Below are 21,330 nucleotides of genomic sequence, written 5' to 3' on the forward strand. Positions count from 1 at the left end.
GACACCCAATAAAGGTTAGTGTCCCTCCCCCCGGGGGCTCCTAATGTGTTTCTCTTCCCTATCCCTGCACCCCAGCAACCCCCCCCCTCCACCCAGGCACACTTACCCTCCACAGCACAGGTCTCACTGCTAAGTCACTCCTTTGTGCAAAATGGGCAGTGGCTCCCTCAGCCTAGGTGTCCCTGCTCTGGTCTGCTGTGGCTGCCTGTCTCACCCACCAGGATTTTAAGTTCCTGTGTACAGGGATCACAGCTCATTCAAATTACTTGCCCTCACCCAGTGTCCAGCCCTTTATGGTCAGACAAAAAATGTGGGACAAATCACTAAGCAATGTGTCCTCACCTCCGTTTTTAGAAAACTTCACCTCTAGAATCATAAGCCAGTTTCTTTTGTTCCAGAATGCCCTGCAGCCTCTCCACCACCCATCCACTACTCCCCTCTGGGTTGGTCCCTCTTCTCAGGGGTCTAGAGGGTGTGACCGTGTGGGGCTCTGCTGCCAGCCCCAGCCCCTCCCTCCACACACCCACCCTTCCTGCTGCTCCCAGCACTGGTGGCTGCTCAGCCCAGCACTCCCTCTAACGGTTAGCTTTTGTGGAAGGTTCTGCACTAGGGTTGAAAGACAAAAAGCTAGGCTGTCCCCTCCAGCTCCTCCAGCTCTGATGTTCCTTCTGTGGTTTCCCCTGGATCCCGCCTTTGTTTTCCTTCTACTGCCTCATTTTTTAAGTTCCAAGAAAGCCTCCAGGAGACTTTTGCCACCTCACCCAATTTCCAACATTCCAGATTTAGCCTCTTACCCCTTTCTTCTCAGACTTTAAATCACTGTTCTCTTTCCGGGTGTGAATCAGAACTATGAGGCCAGAGAAACAGTGGACGGTAAAAGCTTATCAAAACCAAATCCTGCTCCCCTGAAAAAGCATTTTCCCAAAGAGCTTCCAGGAATGACAAAGTGAGGTTACATTTTATATGGAGTGCATTATAAGCATTATAGGAAGCTAATAATAACCCACAAAAATCTCATGGAAAAACAGGTAAAATCGAAATTAAAAATGGTCCGTCCAAACCGGCCGTTCCGCGACCCCCTCCCACTCTGCGGCAGCAACTAGACTCCAGCGCGTGGGGCTTTGCTGCGGCGACACTGCCCACGCGTTCCCAACTAAGACTCAGACCACGCCAGCCATGCCACGAGGTGTGTTTTATTTTCATTAATCATACAAATAATTTGCTATAATATCCCAGGGCAAACCGGAGAATTTGGCAGTCCGATTGGGGAGGGTCCCCTCAAGAGACCCGCAGGCCGGTGGCGTCGGCACGGAGTGCCCGGGTTCACAGTGCATCTTGTCGCTCGTGTCCATCTTGCAGGTGGCTCTTCTTCCTCCACATCACGACTGGGGTGTCTCGAAGATGACGGGGGTGGGGAATCCTCTCGGTTCTTAGGAAATTTCACTCCGCTTCTCCTGCTCAATGGCTGTGAAGAGCAGGAAGCACACACTGGAGGATGAGGACACCTTGCAACCCCCCAGCTGAGGCACCCACGAGGTCTGGGGATTTAAAAAAAGGCTTGGGGCTGGGGGAGACATACGCTTCGTAGAACAGAAAGGGGGCCGGGGCCGCTGGGACCCGGCGCCACGGCCAGGTGGGGGTGGGGCTGGGTTCTGGGAAAGGGCGGGGTGGGGGGGCTGGGCTGGGGGCACGCGGACGCGGAGGCGCGGGTGCACTCACTCTCTTTGGTCGGCAGGGTGTTCTTCTCCTGCGTCTCCGTTTTCTTCAGCTTGGCCTTATCGAAGCTGGCGATTTCCCCCATGTCCGGCTTGTCTGCCATTTTCTTAAAGCGATTCTGGTGGGCAAAGCAAGGCGGTTGGCCTGTGGCCGGGGCCAGCGTCCCCTCCGCCTCTCCGCCGACGCCTCGCGACGTGGCGCTCGGCCGGGGCGTTCCCAGCACCCGCAGGCCGAGGATCTGGGCGCGTCCCGCACCCCCTTCCTAGCCCTAGGGCGTGGTCCACCGACCGGGCGTCCCGTCGGGGAAGGGCGCCTGTTGCGGCTGCCGCGCGCCGGCCAGGTACACCCGCTCCGACCCCACCCGGATGGGGCCCCCGCCCTAGGCAGTGCTCACCGTGGAGTTCCGCTCCGAGCCTAACGCTTAGTGCTCCCACTCGCGTCGCTGCAGCAAGAGACAAAAGAGCGGCGCCCGCCCCTCGCCTTATATACGCCGCGCCCCGCCCCGCCCCTCGCCCGCCGCATCGGGGGCGGTGCTGGAAGGCGATGGGCGGGGGCGGCGCGGGCCGCTAGCTTCCCTGCCGCGCCCTCCGCTAGGCTGCCTCGCGGGCTGGGCGCGGCTCTTCCTGTGCGGGGGCCTTAGCCCCCCGGCGCCCCCAGGTCGTCGTGACCCGGCGGTGGAGGCTGTGGGCGCTGCCGGGTGGGCTCTGGGCTCTCGCTTTCCGTTTGGGGCTGCGCTCCCCTCCCCGGGAATCTGCTGCTCCCCTCCAGAATGGGCGTGGGGGCCGGCGGGGGAGGGGTGTGTGTGGTGTGTATGTGTAGTATGCAGTTGTAGGTGTGGATGCATGTGCGGCCTTGCGCGCGTGCTCTGCGGTAACCCCAGCTCGCAAGAGACCCCCCCATCCCTGTGCATTCCCCGTGTCTCATGCCAACCCCCGCCCCCCGAGCCCCGCAACTCCCCTTTTCCTCTCCTCTGGGAGGCTGGGCCCTTGCGTAGTCTCGCACTAAAAGAATCCGAGAAGAGGGTTCCTGGTGATGAAGGGACAGGGGAAACAGGTTTCCACGGCTCTTTGCTCAGATTGAGGCCGGTTTCCCTCTCGTCGTCGTCTGCCTTCCCTGAGCTGGGCGGCTCTTGCAGGAGCGGTGGCGGATGTTCTTAAACGCCCGTCATAAGCATTGTCTAAAGGGCGGTGGGGGGAGCAAGCAGGCCGAGAGGGCTCTCTCTATTCTTTCTCTCACCAGCTCTAGGAACTCTGTGTTCAAGGGTGTGGTTTTCCTCCTTGAAGTTAACCTTGAAGATATCCCCGCAAACGTTCTTATTTTCCTTATTAACCCATTGTAGGAGTGGTGTAATGCGATTGTTCAAACCTTTCTTAGAAAAGTTGTATTTTCAGTTGTATTATCTAAAGATGTTTGTAGAGAGTAAGTTCCATAAATTAACAACCCCAGGAGGTGAAGCTGGTTGTTGTTTTATTTATCCAGAACTTTTTCCTTTTTCAAGAGCCAGAGTGTATTATTAGCATTCTCTGTTAAAGTGGGATTTGGTGGAAACATCCTAAATCCTGTCCACGCCTTCCTGATTTGATCTGCTTTTCTCACATTTCCTCAGTGTGTTTGGAACAGAAGGAAGAGCATTTAGACTTACGGATGTGATACACCAAACTCCTTGTGTGGCACTGGGCAAGTCTTTTCCTACACCTCCCTTTCTTCATCTTTAAAACAGCTTTAGCATAAAGCTTAAGTGAGGTAATAGAAAAGGCTACAAGGGAAGCCTAATACGGCAGTCCCACCAGACTGCCACCCTCGTACTTCATTAGTGTATGAGTCAACTATCTCCACGATATGCCGTGTAACAAACTACCCCAAAGCTCAGTGGCTCAAAATAATAATCATTTATTTTTGCTCATCCATCTACTGGTCAGTCAGCTGCTGCTGGGTTGGGCTAGGCTGGGCTTGGTTCCAAGCTGCCAGTTGGATCTCATCCTCTGGACCAGGATCTAGCTGGTGCTTGTTCTTCTCGAGGTGATGGCAGAACAGCAAGAGGGTGTAGCACAGAAGAGCGTAGAAGTGAGGACGTGTGTGTTAAAGTGTATTATGTCACCTCGTGTCTATGAACATCCCATTGGCCAAACCCACTGTTAATGAGTGGAGAAGTATATTCCACCCGTGGTGGGGGAGGGAGGGGAATGAATATTTCCTGAATAAAAATCCAACTGCACAGTCAGGGTAGGCAAACAGCTGTAGCAAACAGCCCCCAAAGTGGCTTAAAGCAATAAGAATTTATTTCCCATTCATGTAGCAACACTATATGCTGGTGTTTCTGGTCAGGCAGCTTACCTCCATGCAGTAGCTCAGGTCCCCGGGCTTCTCTCTTGTCACTCTGTCCTCCTCTAGGTCCTAGAAGTTTACTCCTCCAGCCAGTGGATAGGAAAAGAGGAAGAAATACAGGAATGCGTTAGAGTTTTTATGCACCAGACTTAGAAGTAGTCTGCATTATTTCTGCCCTCATGTCTTTGGCCGGGACTTAGTCACATGGTCTTATCTAACTGTGAGGGAGGCTGGGGGTGTAGTCGGGCTGTGCACCCAGGAGAAAAAGAAAGCGGACTTGGATGGACTTGGAGCATTCTCTGCGATGCACTGTTGAAGCATCTGCCAAACTTGAGCTTGAAAGTATCCAGACATCCTGAGACATCGACTGTTTGGAGGGTCTCGTTTGCACTTGATTCCGTTTCACACGCAATGCCAAGCATTATTTAGGTATTACTTTACAGGGCCCCACCATTGGCCTGAGCATTTGTCCCAGTTTGGACCCATGGTGAACTCCAATTCCAACTTTTATTTTGGAAACAAAGGAATCTATTTCATCTAGAGACAGCTATAGCACACATTTCAAACGCATTAGGCATGTAGGATTCCTAAACAAAGGAGCTTAAGGGGACTTGGAGGCATTCCTTATTCGGTTTTGTGGCCCATCTCTAAGAAATTGGGGAGCTGCTTTGGCATTTGTTACTTAAGAACACTGTCAAATCTGTTGGTCTCATCCAGTCCCATGGGTAGTGTTTTTAAAACATCTGCATGTTCTTTGACACTTTTCCCACCATTTCTTCCTTCCTTCCTTCCTTCCTTCCTTCCTTCCTTCCTTCCTTCCTTCCTTCCTTCCTTCCTTTCTTCCTCCCTCCCTCCCTTTCTTTTTCTTTCTTTCTTTCTTTCTTTCTTTCTTTCTTTCTTTCTTTCTTTCCTTCTTTCTTTCTTTCTTTTCTTTCTTTCTTTCTTTCTTTCTTTCTTTCTTTCTTTCTCTTTCTTTTATTTTTTTTTTTGATTTTATTTATTTACTTGAGAGAGAGAGAAGTTCCTAAGCAGGGGGGAGAGGCAGAGAAAGAGGGAGAAGCAGAATCCCCCCTGAACAGGGAGCCAGGCTGGCCTGGGCTCATGACCTGAGCCAAAGGCAGATGCTTAACCGACTGAGCCACCCAGGAGTCCCTCCCACCATTTCTGTAGTATAGATTGTCCTTTATGACTTTCTTCTATTTAATGAAATATGGCAGAAGTTATGCTTTTCAATGAATGAAATTAAGACATAAAAGGCCACAGGGCTCTGCTTGACTCTCTCTCTTTGAGAAAATCAAGCTCCTACAAGGAAAGGCTACTTGTAGGCATTCCAGCTACAGCCTCAGCTGAGGTCTGAGGCAACAGCTAGCATCAACCAATAAACAGGCAAACAGATGAGCCTTGAACTGGCCTGGCTAATGCTGGGTGGAGCAAGTTGTCCGGGGCCAAATAACAGGTTCATGAGCAAAAGAAATTTGTAGTTGCTTTAAATCACTAAGTTCGGGGATGTTTGTTATGCAGCAGCACCATGAGATGGAAAAATCATAACTTAGTGGGGTCAGGGCCTCAGGTCCCATTTGGGGATTTTTCCTAAATATCTTCTGCAATACTCACACATATACTTATTCAATAAACATTTATCAAATATCCATGAAGTATCTGGCAGTGTCCTCTGGATGTGGAAGATACAAAGATGATGAGACTCTTGAGTTACAAGTCTAGTGTGGTAAAGGAATTACTCTAAGTCAATCAACAAACTCAGGCTCATGGCTTGCATTTACTTATGACTTGGATGTCATTTATGTCTGACAACATTTCAGCCTGCTGCTTGGAACAGATTGTATACTGTTAACAGATGGTATTGAGAGAGCTGAACCACTCAACTCCAATTACATTTCCATTTCTTTGTTGAGAAGGATGCTTTGGAAAATGTCGAGCTAATAAGAGGGAGCTAATGGACTCTTGATGACTGTCAACTGCAGGGTGCGGAGGTGGGGGAGGCAGTTGGTGGCAGGGGAAGCCTTTGGAGATTTGCCGTGGGGCAACATTCCTCAGGCCTGTTCAATTTGACTTTTTTTTTTTTTAATTGGGGACTTGAATGGGGATGTAGGTAGATTGCTAATTATATTAGGAAGGATATAAGTCTGTAAACGCTAAGGCAAGCTGGATCCAGTGGTGATATGGACAAAACATGATAAGATTGGACCTGATAGGGGCAGATGTGGGGCCTGCTTGGTCTGACCACAAAGCTTACAGGTACAGACAGATGTGAGTAACATGATCACCTCTCAAGAGAAAGTGAATTCTGTGGCTGTGTGAATAAGAAGAGAGAGTTTAGTCCAGGTTTCCCTTGACTGTAAGGAAGACACTGACTCCACTTCAGGGTTTTTGCCCTTGCTGAAATGCTCATGTGAGATGCACCTTAGCCTAGATCTCTACACTGTGCACCTTCTTATTTAATTTAGAAAGTTGCTTGCTTAAGTGTCCTCTTCTCAGAGAACCTTCCTGGACCACCCATATAGAGTAACACTCTTGTCATTCTCTCAACTTTCACCTTGTTTCATCTTTCTTCATAGAATCCATCTCTACCAAATGTGTTATATGTTCATTTATTTGTTTATTGTCTCTCACCCCACACTAGGAAATGGAAGACCTCGTCTGTCTGGCTTACCCCTGCAGCCCAGCACCAAACGCAATGCCTGACACCATGAGTGCTCAATCAATATTCTTTGAACAATACATAAAATTATTTTGTTTTAAAGATTTATTTATTTAGGAGAGAGAGAGAGAGAGAGAGAGGACAGGAAGGGGCAGAGTAAGAGGGAGAGAGAATATCCTAAGCAGATTGTATGCTGAGCGCAAGCCCAACATGGGGCTCATTCTCAACGACGCTGAGATCACCTGAGCCAAAACTGAGAGTCAGACGCTTGACCAACTGCACCACCGAGGTGCCCCAATAAATAAAATTTTTAATCAAAATGAAATAAGCTATTCTGAGAGAGGTGATGAATTCTCTGTCGTTGGAGGCATTCAATGAGAAGTGGATAGCTAGGTATGGGGACTGTTATAGAGACGATTCAGACCTTGCAGTGGAGTAGACTCACGGGTGAGCAAATCTACTTCTCCCCAGATGACCTTTCTGGTCCTTTTCTTGCTGTTATTTCAGTTGTGAAACGGCCTCCTTTTGGGTACCAGTTTTGCCAGCCTGAGAACTGTGGTGTGACTCTCACACAAGAGAGGTATGGGGAGCAAAGAAACCAGGCTGTGACCTCTGTATTCTCCATGCCATCAAAACTGTAGTTCTCTTTGTAGTCATGGAATTTCAGGACTTGTCTGAAATAAAATTGTGAAGAAGGGAAAGCAGGCCTTTGAGGTTCAGTCTCACTGATGATTGTTCTGCTCTATAGATACGTGGAGGAAAACCCCTTATTTAAACCTTGGCAGCTGCTTAGCTTGCCCAGGCGGCTAATAGCCACAGTGTGCGCGGGAATATTATTGCTCGGTTTTCATCTCTGGTGCTAGAATAGCAATAATCATGGCTACCAACATTATGGAGCGGCTGTTGTCTCCAGCCCCTGTGCAAAGGACTTCTACGGATATTATCTCGCTTAATCGTCACTGAAGCAGTGTGAAATGGCACTATTTTGATCATTTCTGCTTTACAGCATAGGACCTGAGACTTGGTCAAGGTCACACTGCAGATAATTGGTGAAATTTGAATTCAGGTTTAAATTTTTAATTAAAATTTTAAAAAAAGATTTTATTTATTTATTTGACAGAGAGACAGCCAGCAAGAGAGGGAACACAAGCAGGGGGAGTGGGAGAGGAAGAAGCAGGCTCCCAGCAGAAGAGCCCAACGTGGGGCTCGATCCCAGAACTCCAGGATCACGCCCTGAGCCGAAGGCAGATGCTTAACGACTGAGCCACCCAGGCGCCCCATAAATTTTTTTTTTAAAGATTATTTATTTATTTATTTATTTATTTATTTATTTATATTTATTTGACAGAGATAGAGACAGCCAGCGAGCGAGAGAACACAAGCAGGGGGAGTGGGAGAGGAAGAAGCAGGCTCATAGCAGAGGAGCCTGATGTGGGGCTCGATCCCATAACGCCGGGATCACGCCCTGAGCTGAAGGCAGACGCTTAACCGCTGTGCCACCCAGGCGCCCCGCCCCATAAATTTTTAATTAAATTTTAACATGGAACGATTTCCATATTAAGATTTCTGTTTTCTCATGGCAGCATTGTGATTAGCAGCTGCACCTTGAAATGGGCCATGTCCTGTTCACTTTACTGGATTCTCTACCACTCCCTAATGTCTTCCCAGCATGGAGACCCAGAGCAGTTGTCATTTCTCATACATGTACTGGTGTTTTCCTTATAGTAGAGAAATATTTCTTGTGCCCAGTTCTCTCTCTGTGGAAGTCAACTTTTAAGATGGTCACCAATGATCCCACCTCTTGTTCCCACCCTTGTGAAATCCCCTCCTCTGTTGTACCAGGAGGGGGTCTGTGTGACCGATGTTATATGGCAGAGGACATCGTATGTCATTTCTGAAGTTGAGTTATAAAAGACTATAATTTCCATTTAGGTGCCTGGCTTTATCTTTCTTTCTCTTGTATCTCTCATTCTGGGGAAAGCCGGCTGCCATGTTTTGAGCAGTTCTGTGGAGAGGACCATGTAGTGAGGAGCTCAGGTCTGTGGTCAACAGCCGTGAGGAGCGGAGGCTATCAACAAGTGAGTTGGGAAGTGGGTCCTCTGGCCCCAAGTGAATCTTCAGAGGGCTGTAGCTCCGGGTGACAATTGGACTATAACCGCGTGGGAGACCCTGAGCCAGAACCTCTGAGCCAAGCCATTCCCAGAAACTGTGAGATAATAAGTGCTTGCTGTGTTATCTTGCTAAGATTTGGAGTCGTTTGTTACTCAGCAATAGATAAACGAATTGACTATCACAAGTGGGGAGAACAGAGAGATCAAGAGTACCCTGTAGTTAAAACAATGAAGAGAGAGCCTATTTATCTGTGGAAGTAAAAAATACTTACATCGTTATGAGGCCTTCCATTGTAAGAACTGGGTATATGGGAAAGATGAACCATGACAATCTTAATGAGCCAGGCCCGTTTTACTTCTTCACGTGGTCCACCTGGCCCCTCTAGCTCTTTGAGTCTTTCAAGCTTGCTGTAAAGCCGTGGTTTTCAAACTGTTTTTGACCTTGGTGATTGCCTCCCTCCCCAAGAAGGGCATTAAGTGCCTTTCACTCTGTGACTCACATGAGCACACACAAATGAAACAAAAGTTCCCTAGAACAATATTCACTTTCACTATGAGTGTTGTCCTCTAAGCTTCTCTGTTCTATTCATTTTCATTTTTAAAACCTTTTCATTTTGAAATGATTATCGACTCACAGAAAGTTGCGAGGATGGTACACTGAGGTCCCCTGTGTAACCATAGTGCAGTATCAAAACCAGGCAACTGACACTGGTGGAATCCACAGACTTTTCCAGATTTTACCCAGTTATTATGTGCCAGTGTGTGTATTTCTCTGCAATTTTATCACATGTTCCGAGTTGTACAACCACCACAATCCAGATACAGACCTATTCCATCACCACAAGGGGAATCCTTCGTGCTACCCCTTTATAGTGTCCCTACCCCCACTCGACCCCGACTCATAACCACTGGCAACCCCACTCTGTTTCCCGTCTCTAAAACTTTGTCTTTTGAGATTGGCTTTTCTCCCTCAGCAGAAGGCCCTTGAGATCCATTCAAATGGTGGAGTGTATCAGTAGTTTGGTCCTTTTTATTTCTGAGTGGTACTCCAAATAACAGTGCTATGGACATTTATGTACATTTCTCTGTTGTGTATGGACATAAGATTTCATTTCTCTGGGAAAATGTCCAGGGGAGTGGTTGCTGGGTCATATGGGGTCATATGGTAAGTACATTTTAGTTTTGTAAGAAATTGCCAAACAATTTTCAGAGTGGCTGTACCATTTTACATTCCCATCAGCAATGTGTAAGAAATTCGGTTTCTTAGCATTCTCACCAGTATTTGGTATTGCCACTATTAAAAAAAATTTTTAAAGTTTTATTTATTTAAGTAATCTCTACACCCAATGTGGGGCTCGAGCTTAGGACCCCCAGATCGAGTCCCACGCTCTTCTGACTGAGCCAGCCAGGCACCCCTCATCAAAGTTTTAATTTGCATTTCCCTAATGGCCCCTGATGTTGAACTATTCCTTTTCATATTATTACTTCATTAAAAATATGATCGTGGCCTGCCTGCCGACTTGATTTTATCATCCACTAACTGGTTGTGAACAACAGTTCAAACCCTGCTGTAGCGGGATCCTTTCAATCAGTGGCTTAGTGACTTTCGTTCTGAAATCAGCCCTTTAACTTTTAAATTCTCCTTAAACATCTCCAGACAGATGTTTCTGAAATTTTATGTGTCACCCAGATGTCTTCTGGGGTCTGAAAAAGATCTAGATAAGAATGATTCCAACTCCTGTTTGATGCTTTCCCGGGGTTTCTCTGAATTTTCTTATGGTTACTTCTGGTCTCTCTGAATTTTTGTGTCTCCACGGTGATGCACATCCAAACATGGCCAGCCCTTGGCTTTCATTGCCTTTTGCACAGCAACTGTAAACATAAGACTGGTTTGTGCAGTACAACCTTTTTTTTTTTTTAAGATATATTTATTTATTTATTTGAGAAAGAAAGAGAGAGCGAGCGCTTGCGCCCGTGATCAAGAGAAGAGGAACAAAGGGAGAGGAAGAGAGAGAATCCACAAGCACACACCCCGTTGAGCACGGAGCCCGATGCTGGACTTGATCCCAGGACCCTGAGATCATGACCTGAACCGAAACCAAGAGTGGGAGGCTGAACCAACTGAGCCACCCAGGTGCCCCCACAGTGTTTTTCTCGCTTTCACTTAAGCATAATTACTAATTGTGTTGTTATCAAGATTTTCACATAACTGGCGTTCTATAGATAGTATGATCTAAACAATTAAAAAATAAGATGTAATTGTGTTCAAAGTGTACAAAACCCGAGTGTATATACAGTCAAGTCTCATTATTTAGTGTAGTTAGTCCTATCAAGTCACTGCGGTTGCTGAATTAGTGAGTACGAAATCATTGCTCCTAGGACAAACGCAGTTAGGTTCCTGCGAGGTTTTGGCCACAACATTTGTGTCAGCTGATTAGTACATAATCTTGTTTTATGTGTTTCTGTTGAATGACACGTTATTTAGTATATATTGTTGTTCATTAACATTAAACTCGCAGCCAAAGGCACTATAAAATACCCGAATAAAGCTTATCTGACTATGTATTTTCTCTGGGAGGCCCATCACAGCTTCCTTGTGCTTGAGAATACAGACAGCACTTCGGCTCTATGCATGGGGCCATTTTGAACAATGAAACCACGAACAAAAATGAGAAAAGTAGGGTACTAAACAGACCAGAAAAAGGATAGTTGTTTACGTTATGAGAACTAAAATAAGAAGGCAGAACATTGCCTTGTTTGGCCTCAGCTAGAAACATGAGCATTAGGGAACCTAGATTTTTTGGCACTCTGTGCCCGTCCTCAAATGACCACAAAGTCGCTGTGGATATTGATTTTGGGGTTACAAATACATTTTAGGAAGTAAGTGAATTCTCAAATAGGGAATCCACAAATAATGAAGATCGACTGTGTTTTCATAAAAGGTGTGAGTTAAATTTAAAAATGTTTAATTTCATATATATTTTAAATAAGATACTTCCCCCTAAAATACTAATATTATCTAGTATTCTACTGCAAAATACAAATAATTATTAATGAATTTCAAAATTGGAAGCCAGCCTCATTTAAAAATAAAATATTTGATTAGAATTTTTGTATATGTAGTTAAATGCAATAAATAATTTTTATAAAATTTAAACTGTCCACAATTCTAGTATTCAACGCCTCTCTTGTGGTCAATATAATCTGTATATTGCTTCACACGTGTTATGTCCGGACCTACATAGGTACAAATAGAAGGATAATATGAGCTATTTACTCTTACAAAATATTGCTCAGCTGTCCTATACTCACTTGCTGGGAATACTGTGCTAATTTGTGAGTAGTTCCTGTAGCTATAAGAATTTCTGTGCTAATTTTGGGAGCCACAGACTGAAACAGGAATAAGGAGCCAGAAAATGGGCGTTTGGTAATACTGGGAATTACGGTTTCCGAAGAACCTGTGAGAGAAGAGGTTTGAGGGACCCAAGTGCTTAGGTAAGTGCTTCTGTCACTCCGATCATCCCTAATCTCAGGGAGTGTTTCATCTTCAGGGCTGCCAGCGGCAAAGCCCCGACACCTCTCTGTGTGGCATGGAGGTGCAGTCAGTCTTTGCTTCCAGGATACAGAGGGAGCCTGTGTGCGGGTCTGCCTGGTGCTCGCGTGTACGGGGTGGTCTAAAGTGCCAGCCCCTCTTGCCTGGGTCTGTGGAAGGGACACCTACAAGCGATGCGGCAAATGAATGAAAAACAGAATCTGGGCAAGTGGCTGTGTAGGGTAAATTCTGTGTCTTTGTAGTTTTTGACCCGTTTTCATGTATTTCTGACTTCTTTTTAATTTGGATAATTTCTGGAAAACGAGCCCCTCTGCATACTACATTTTTTATCCTCCTCCTTTAAGAATATGCAAAACTGCCATTTTCTTTTCAGTGAATTTGCTCATTTCACAAGGCATATTCCTCTTCTGTCTCCTTCTTGCAATGTGTTGCTCTTTGGCTTGGAGCCAGATTACTAAGCTTCCACCAGTCAAGCCTGATAAAAAGACAATTAAAAGCTCACTGGGGAGGGAGTAATAATTGATAACAGGCAAGGAGGCAGAAAGGTTTTGCTTACTCTCACGGCACCTCCAGAAAGGATTGTGGCAGATGTGTGCTTTCAGGCAAGCCCCCTCGGTGGTAATGAAAGTGTAGACATATTTATGAAGCGCCTCAGAAAGCACATGGGGGTCAGGAGACCTGGGTTCAAGCACCGGCACCACTACCTATCAGCCCTGGGCCTGCGGACCGTCGCATCGTTTCTCTGAACTCCGATTTCCTTGTCTAAGAAATGGAGATCGTTATTGAGCTGTCACGAGGATCTGTGAGATCAAGTGTCTGAAAGCATTTTGTAGGTGAGATGTATTATGTGAAGGGGAGTGGTTCAACTACTTTGGTTTCTTTTTATAATTTCCCTGCACCATGCTAATTACTTCTCCGTAGTACTTTCCCAGCTAGTCTCAGTATTGTTCTATTGTCATCATTCCATGCTCCCCAGTAAATGCTCCTGAGCTGAATATTAATGCCTCGAAAGAGGTTTCTGGAAATGTTAAAGGACGGGGTCATTTTCAAGGACACAGTGATTATGGATGGAAGAAAATGCCAGAGTTCTGAAATTAAGATCAGATGATATCTGGAATTGACTGGGAATTGTTTGCCGGGAAGCTAGGGGAGGTTTCCAAGGCCGGAAGTGGGAGGCTGGCAGGCACTGGGACCTTCCCACCCTGTTGGTTTGCGTGGGCTGCCATAACAAAATGCCGCATACCACAGACTGGGAGCCTACACAACAAAAGCTTATGTTCTCACAGGTCTGGACGCTGAAAGGGCAGGTCTCCTTGGCTTGTCGATGGCCGTCTCCTCACTGTGTCCTCTCATGGCTGTCTTCCTGTGCATACGCATCCCTGATGTCTCTGTCTGTGCCCATCTTTCCTCTTCTTACAGGGACGCCAGTCAGACTGCATTAGGCCTCTACCCTAACAGCCTCATTTTAACATAATCATCTCTTTAAAGGCCTTATCTCCAAATACAATTACATTCTGAGGTATGGGGGTGTAGGACATATGAAATTTGAGGGACACAATTCAGCCCATAACACTCATCAACACTGAACTCACGTGTCGGCACAGGTGTTGCACTTAGCCAGAGCAGGAACTCTGACTTCTAGCCCCCGTGAACTGATGCAAACACATGACTTCTTATCCCCAAGGCAGGTACCAATTCATATTGTGACCAGTCGAATAAAGCAGGGAGCTCTCAGCTGGGAGTCCGAGTTTCATTTGACATGTTCATTCTTTCATGTGCTCAGGTGTTGATTCAAGAAGCATCTCCTGGGTGCCTGTCAGGTGCTGAGCACTAGGCCAGGTGGAGGGGATTACAGGCCATTTTGCCCTCTGACCTTGAGCTGTTCAAGGTGTGTAATGGGAAATGGACACGTAACTAAGTGGATGGGGTGCTGTATGATGGCTGTAACCTTCGGTGGGGGCATAGGCTGATCCACATGGCTGTGGGCGTTTGAGCTGAGAGTTTAGCAATGCGCAGTGCCACTGAGAGTGGTAGCGGACATTCATGGGATCTTCGCCATGTGGCCGGCTTGGTGCTACATGTTTTACTTGTATTATCTCAACAATAGTAATCTCAACCGCATCTCCTACTGTGTAGTTGTGTCCTTATGGTTACCCCGGGAGCAAGTATTGTTACCTTCATTCTACTGATGAGGAAACAAAGGCCCAGGGAACTTGTTATGGACTGAAAGAGTCCCTGAAAAATACATCTGTGGGAGCCCTAAGTCCCAGGGTGATGGTGTTAGGAGGTGGGGCCTTTGGGGGGTAATTAGGTTTAGATGAAGTCATGAGGGGAAACTCTCATGATGGGATTCGTGCTCTTATAAGATGAGGAAGAGACAGGAAGGCTGTCTCACTTTCTCTCCACAAGTGCCCTGAGGAAAGGTCACGTGAGCAGAGAGTGACGAGGGGCTACAAGCCTGGTCTACAAGCCAGGAAGAGGGCCCTCACCAAAAGCTGAAGCCCCTGGCACCTTGATCTTGGGTTTTCCAGCCTCTAGAATTGTGGAAAATAAACGGCCGTGGTTTAAGCCACCAGTCAGTGGTGCTTTATTCTGGCTTCCCAAGCCAACCGAAACGGATCTAAAAGAACTCGTTCAAGGTCTCCTGGTCCTAAGTGGCAGGGATGGGATCAGAGGCCACGGTGGTGAAAATCGCAGCAGAAGCAAGGCGGGGAGGAGCGGGGAAGAAGGCGAAGAGGGATGTAGAGGGTGTCCTGCCTTGGCCTCTCTGTGCCTCGGTGTCCTCATCTATAAAACGGTAACGACAACGATAGGATACACATCCCAGGATTGCAAAGTGCTTGGAACAGCACCTGGCGCGTGGCGAAGGCTACGCAGGGGTTTGCTCTTAGCGCATTGTCGATGGATTTCATGGATGCAGGCAGGTTAGTTAGGAGATTGTCACTATGATCCACGTAAGGCTCACAGAGTGGTAGTGGGGATAAAAAGCTGAAAAATTTGCAAGTTAATCACCATAGAAAATAAGCAGTTGGTGGCTGTGATGTAGTGGGTGACAGAGAGGGGTCTCCAGCTGGCTTGGGTGACATAGTGACATTAATAGAAATAACTAACACTGTGTGCTAGGCTCTGTGCTAAATGTCCTCCCTATGTATCCAGAGCCTCACCCAGTTTGATTATTTTTTCATAACAATTATCATACTACCTGACATATGTATATATATAGTATAGTATATACCATATATTTACATAGTGTAATAAATAGTCGGGGACTGTAGCCTAGCCAAGATGACATATCAAAAAAAGTCATCACAGGAGCACCTGGGTGCTCAATCGGTTAAGCCACCGGCTCTTGGCTTCTGCTCAGGTCATGAGCTCAGGGTCATGAGATGGAGCCCCACTTCAGGCTCGCACTCAGAGGAGTCTGCTTGAGATTCTCTCTCTCCTCCTTCTGTCCCTCACCCCACTCACGTGTGCACACACGTGTGCTCTCTATCTCTCTCAAATAAATAAATAAATGAATAAAATCTTTGGGGCACCTGGGTGGCTCAATGGGTTAAATGTCTGCCTTCAGCTCAGGTCATGATCCCAGGGTCCTGGGATCGAGCCCCATGTTTGGCTCCCTGCTCAGCGGGGAATCTGCTTCTCCCTCTCCCTCTGCTCCTCTGCCTGCTTGTGATCTCTTTCTCTCTCTCAAATAAATAAATAAATAAATAAATAAATAAATAAACAAATAAATAAATAAATAAAAATCTTTTAAAATAAAAGTCATCACAGAGATCGGGCAGCCTGGCTCTAGAGAGCAGCCGGTCCCCATGACCTGCTCACAGAATTTAAGGGGTCTAGGAATCTCCTTGGAACGCCAGGAGAAATATAGAAGCTGAGAGGTTGGCTGATACCTTTGCAGGGGTTGAGGGTGTCAGCACAGTAGGGGTGAACTGGCCCTGTGAAGAGGGCCCCAGGGAAGGATGCCCAGTCCAGAGATTTAAGGAACATGGAAGTTAGATGTCAGTTAATCTGCAAAATCGGGAACGTCAGCCAAAAGAACAGACCCTGAGTTACACCAGTAGCAGGTCCTTCATGGATGGGGGCATGTTAGCTTCTGGATCTGGGACCTCCTTGGCCAAGAGGGAAAGAGAACGAACCCCCAAAGACTTTCTCCCTGAGGGTCTGAATGAAGCCCTAGGAGACTTTGAGCAGGAAGATACTGAGTTACCTTTAATGTGCTGGAGTGGACTCCCGGGTCCTCCCAGAGCAATAAACACGGCTTCATTCCCTGCCCCCAGCCCCCTATGGGCTGTATGTTCCCTGGACATATACAATGTAAAAGTCTCTCCCATTTGCTTTGTCTTTCTTCTCTCTCAATATCTGTATGTTTTTTGTGAACGAGGCACAGTAGTCATCACAGCCCCAATATGGTGACCCCGCGGTGATGGTGTTAACTGTGCTCTTTAGATTGCAAGTCACTGGGACTTCCTTCTTCTTCTTCCTTTTTTTTTGAAGATTTTATTTATTTATTTATTTTAGAGAGAAAGAGAGAGCGAGCTCACGAGTGGGGAGAGGGGCAGAGGGCGAGGGAGACAGAATCCCAAAAAGACTCTGTGGTGAGTGTGGAGCCTGACATGAGGTTTGGTCCCACAATCCTGAGACCATGACCTGAGCTGAAATCAAGAGTCCTTCGCTCAGCTGACTGAGCCATCCAGACGCCCCATCACTGGGACTTCCTTAAGGGAAAAGGGGTGTTTCGGCTTGGGTTTCATGTGCGGGGTATTTATTAGGGAGTGCCCTAGGGTTAACGTCTATGGAAGGGGAGGAAGGGAGTGAGATGGAGCAGAGGGAGAAGTCAAGCTTGGACAGCCTCAGTAACCCCGACACCCTGGGGGCCTCTGGCGCTAGAGTTGTCCCAAGATGTGCTGAGATGGCCTTGGGAAGGGCAAGGTGGCTCCCTGCAGCTGAGACAGTATGGAGGGCCTGGCCCCTGGGTGCGGACAGTGCCCCTAGCCAGCTGGGGCAGTAAGCCCTCCCTTGAGGGAGGATGTGGCAGTGCCTCTCTGTGTGCATCACAGGGGATTTAGGGTAAGAACGCCTGAGGGCTGGAAGTCAACTGCTGCCAGGGGTCCCCAGAAACTCTGAGTTTCTCCTGCACTCCCCCCTGATTTTCCTCACTTCCCTGGAGAGTTTCCCTCTTACCTACTGTCTGCTTCCTCTGTGGGTCTGACCTGCTCTCTCCTGGGCACCACCTGGACCATTCTTACCGTGTTCTTCTGATCAAGTTCTGGAAGAGTTATTCACATTGACCTGGGACTGTAATCCCCAAACTCTTGCATGGAACGCTGGTTCTGGAAATGTTAATGTGTCTTTCAAAAGCTGGATGATACCTACATGCAGGTTCATTGTCCTCTTCTCCCTTCTTTTGTGTATGTTTTTTTAAAAAACTCCTTAATAGAAAATATACATAAACAAATCTCCCTCTGGAAGAAAATGTTAGCTGGTGATGGGAGGAGGAGGTAGAGGGTGGGTGAAAGTGCGGATTCCGAAGTTAGAGCGTGTGAGTTGGAGTCCAGCCCCTAGTGCACGGACAGTCTCAGCAAGGACCTCACCTCCCGAGGCTGAGCTCTGCTTCCCCAGCAAGGGCTGTGGGCAAGCTGGCCCACAACAGATGGGCGCGTAGGTGTCTGGCATACCCATGGCAGTTCTTTCATGGAAAAATATCAAGTATGAAGCCCTAAATGTACTTTTTCTTTTTTTTAAGTGTTTATTTAAATTCCAGTTAGTTAACATACAGTGTAATATTAGTTTCAGGTGTACAGTATAGTGATTCAGCACTTCCATCCATCACCCGGGGCTCATCACAAGTGCCCTCCCTCATCCCCATCACCTGTTTCACCCCTCTCCCCACCCACCTCCCCTCTGGTAACCATCAGTTTGTTCTCTGTAGTTAGGAGTCTGTTTCTTGGTTTGCCTCTGTCTCTCTTTTTTCCCTTTGCTCCTTTGTTTTGTTTCTTAAACTCCATATATGAGTGAAATCATATGGTATTATCTTTCTCTGACTGACTTATTTCACTTGGCGTGACACTCCCAGCTCCCCCCATGTTGTTGCAAATGGCGAGATTTCATTCTTTTTATGGCTGAGTAATATTCATGTGTGTGTGTGTGTGTGTGTGTGTGCATGTGTGTGCGTGTAACGCATCTTCTTTATCCATTCATCAATTGAAGGACATTTGTGCCGTTTCTATATTTGGCTGCTGTTGACAATGCTGCTGTAAACTGCAGGGTGCATGTGTCCCTTTGAATGAGTACTCTTGCATCCTTTGCGGGAGCACCTAGTAGAGCAATTGCGGGGTCGTAGGGCAGTTCTATTTTCAACTTTTTGAGGAACCTCCATACTGTTTTCTACGATGGCTGCACCAGCTCGCAGTCCCACCAACAGCGCGTGAGGATTCCCCTTTCTCCACATCCTTGCCAACACCTGTTGTTTTTGTGTTGTTGATTTTAACCAAAATGTATTTTAAAAAGTTGTACATGTATGTATAGAAGGACCAACTGGAAAAAATAATTTTAGTGAGGCTTCATTTCTGGGGGACTATCCAATATATTTTTCTCTGTAGACCCAGATCTCCTTGGGGTAAGTGTGTGCATGCACGCTTGGAGGAAAGCCTCCTCTAGGGCTGGAAGGCTGGGCCCATGAGGAGGCGCCACAGGGACCTTAGGAGGAAGGAAAGCAGATCACAGACCCTCTGGCCAGGATGGCTGGTAGCCTGCTCGTGGGAGGGGATCTGGGGGGAGATTCTCCCTTACGAAGGCTACTGACATTAGTCTGTGAGGCCAGCCCCATATGGATTGCCATTCACGTGGCAAAAAGAATTTACTACCCTGAAAAACAACAGACCTCTGGCAAGGAATGAAAGAAGTAGGGATGGAGATGCCTCCCCCCTCCACCATAAAAGTACCAGTTGCCAGATGCCAGGGCAGCATTCCAAAGGCTCTTGGGGTCTCAGGGGCCAGATGGGGGTCTCAGCAGACAGACAGCAGAGAGGCGGCGGCTGAGGCTGCTGGCAGCATATTGCGTCTCTTAGGACCGGCCAGGCCAGCAGCACTCTGGGCCACCGCTCCTGACAAACGAGTTGGAATAACAAGAGCGATAATCCTGATGGTTTTTTCCACACTGATTTTCTTCGATGCACTGTCCTCTCGAACATCGTTCCTGTTCATAAAAACGGCATTGGCCTTGTGAAGAGCTGGCGTGGTAGCTGGTGGGAAGAAGGAATCGGCTGTTGGGTTTTTAAGCACAGGGCCTACTCCCAGCGGGACTCGTCACGGAGTACGTCCTCCAGAAGCATTCAGTTTGAAAAATCGTAAAATTAAAGAAATTATCCCCCCCCCAAAATCAGCAATACAGAAGCATAGAGAGTAAAAACTAAAGACCCTCTTTCCTTCCCTCCCCCACCCCCCACCCCACACCAATCTCTCTGTCCCCAGAGAAGAAGTCAGCAGTTCGGTGTGTGTCCTTCCATTCCACCACATAAAGATGTACCTCGTTCCTTCAGGTGCCCACGTATCTTTTCATTACAAGGATTGTTTGAGATTTTTCACCATGATAATGCTTCGGCGAACCTAGCTTGGTGATTCCCAAACTGTGGCGTGTGTGTGTGTGTGTGTGTGTGTGTGTGTGTGTGTTTGCACGTATGTGTCAGTATTTCCTTAGGACGGGTCCTTACAGTGGAATTTCTAGGTCAAAGGGCATGTACATTTCAAGTGGTGACAGATTGTCTTACAAAAAGCCTTTAATGCCTGCTGGCATTTCATTTTTGCCAATTCGAGAGGCGAAAAATGCACCTCATGGTTTTATTTTGCTTTATTAAAAGAATATTTATTCCATTTTTTAAAAAGATTTTATTTATTTATTTGACAGAGATAGAGACAGCCAGCGAGAGAGGGAACACAAGCAGGGGGAGTGGGAGAGGAAGAAGCAGGCTCATAGCAGAGGAGCCTGATGTGGGGCTCGATCCCACAAAGCTGGGATCACGCCCTGAGCCGAAGGCAGATGCTTAACCGCTGTGCCACCCAGGCGCCCCTATTTATTCCATTTTTAAAATTATGGTAGGCTCTACCTGGCATTTACCATTGCCATCATTTCGAAGCGTACAGCTCTGTGGCGTTAAGTACGCTCGCGTTCTTGTGCAACCCTCACCACCATCCTTCTCCAGAATTAATTTGCTTTTATTGGGTTAGCTGATGAGGATCTTTTTGTCTATGGACTATTCTATTTTTCCTTCATGCCCCTCACCCTCCTTCCTCCTTCTTTTCTTCCTTCCCTCCTTCTCTTTGTTTCTTTTGCCTTTTTATGATCTTTGTAGGTTTTCTCACTAGGTCGATGTCCTTTTTCTTTCTCTCTTTTTTAAAAATTAGGAATTTTTCTGTATTATATGATCTATTTTCAGTTTTATCTCTCTTGCTTGGCTCCTTATGTATGACATTAGTTTCAATTTTTACAACATTTCTGCAAGATAAGTATTATTATTCCCATTTTGTGGATGAGGAAGCTAAAGTTTAGAGAGGTCGTGTGACTTGCCTGAGGTGACATAGCTGAGGTGGAGACAAGATGAGACAGCTCTGTCTGGCTTTTCCAGTCTCAGGCCACAGGGAAACTCCATGAGTTTGTCAGTAAGACTCTGACAGAGCGCAAAGCCAGCTGGGTGCCTGGGAAGGCCGGGGCACCTTAGGGGGCCTACGGGGGAGGCTGGGAGGATCTAGAAGTTGGCATTGCTAAGCAGGGAGGGACTCAGAGAGAGGATCCCCTCTCGCCCTATTGTTCTTGCTGCACGGAGAGCCATCGAAGCACATATGAAATTTGGGTCTGTGGGTGTTCACTCCCCCCTTACCGCGTTGGCGGCAGGGCAGAGGCCAGAGGGTGTTGTCTAGTCCTTTCTGGGCACTAATTCCAGGCAGCTTCTTGTTCCTCCTCCCTC

General features: G+C 47.2%; 1 protein-coding gene across 1 annotated transcript; it reads right to left on the reverse strand.

The window, feature by feature from the left end:
* Positions 1–1,177: 1,177 nt before the first annotated feature.
* Positions 1,178–2,254, reverse strand: TMSB10 (thymosin beta 10). Its single transcript, XM_040623254.1, has 3 exons — positions 2,111–2,254; positions 1,720–1,834; positions 1,178–1,465 (listed from the first exon to the last, which is right to left on the reverse strand). Exons 2-3 carry the CDS (start codon positions 1,817–1,819, stop codon positions 1,431–1,433), a joined length of 135 nt encoding a protein of 44 aa, XP_040479188.1. The 5' UTR covers positions 1,820–1,834; positions 2,111–2,254; the 3' UTR covers positions 1,178–1,430.
* Between the last annotated feature and the right edge of the window lie 19,076 nt (positions 2,255–21,330).

The sequence above is a fragment of the Ursus maritimus genome, unplaced genomic scaffold (genome assembly GCF_017311325.1).
Source record: "Ursus maritimus isolate PB19 unplaced genomic scaffold, ASM1731132v1 scaffold_6, whole genome shotgun sequence".
NCBI lineage: Eukaryota > Metazoa > Chordata > Mammalia > Carnivora > Ursidae > Ursus > Ursus maritimus.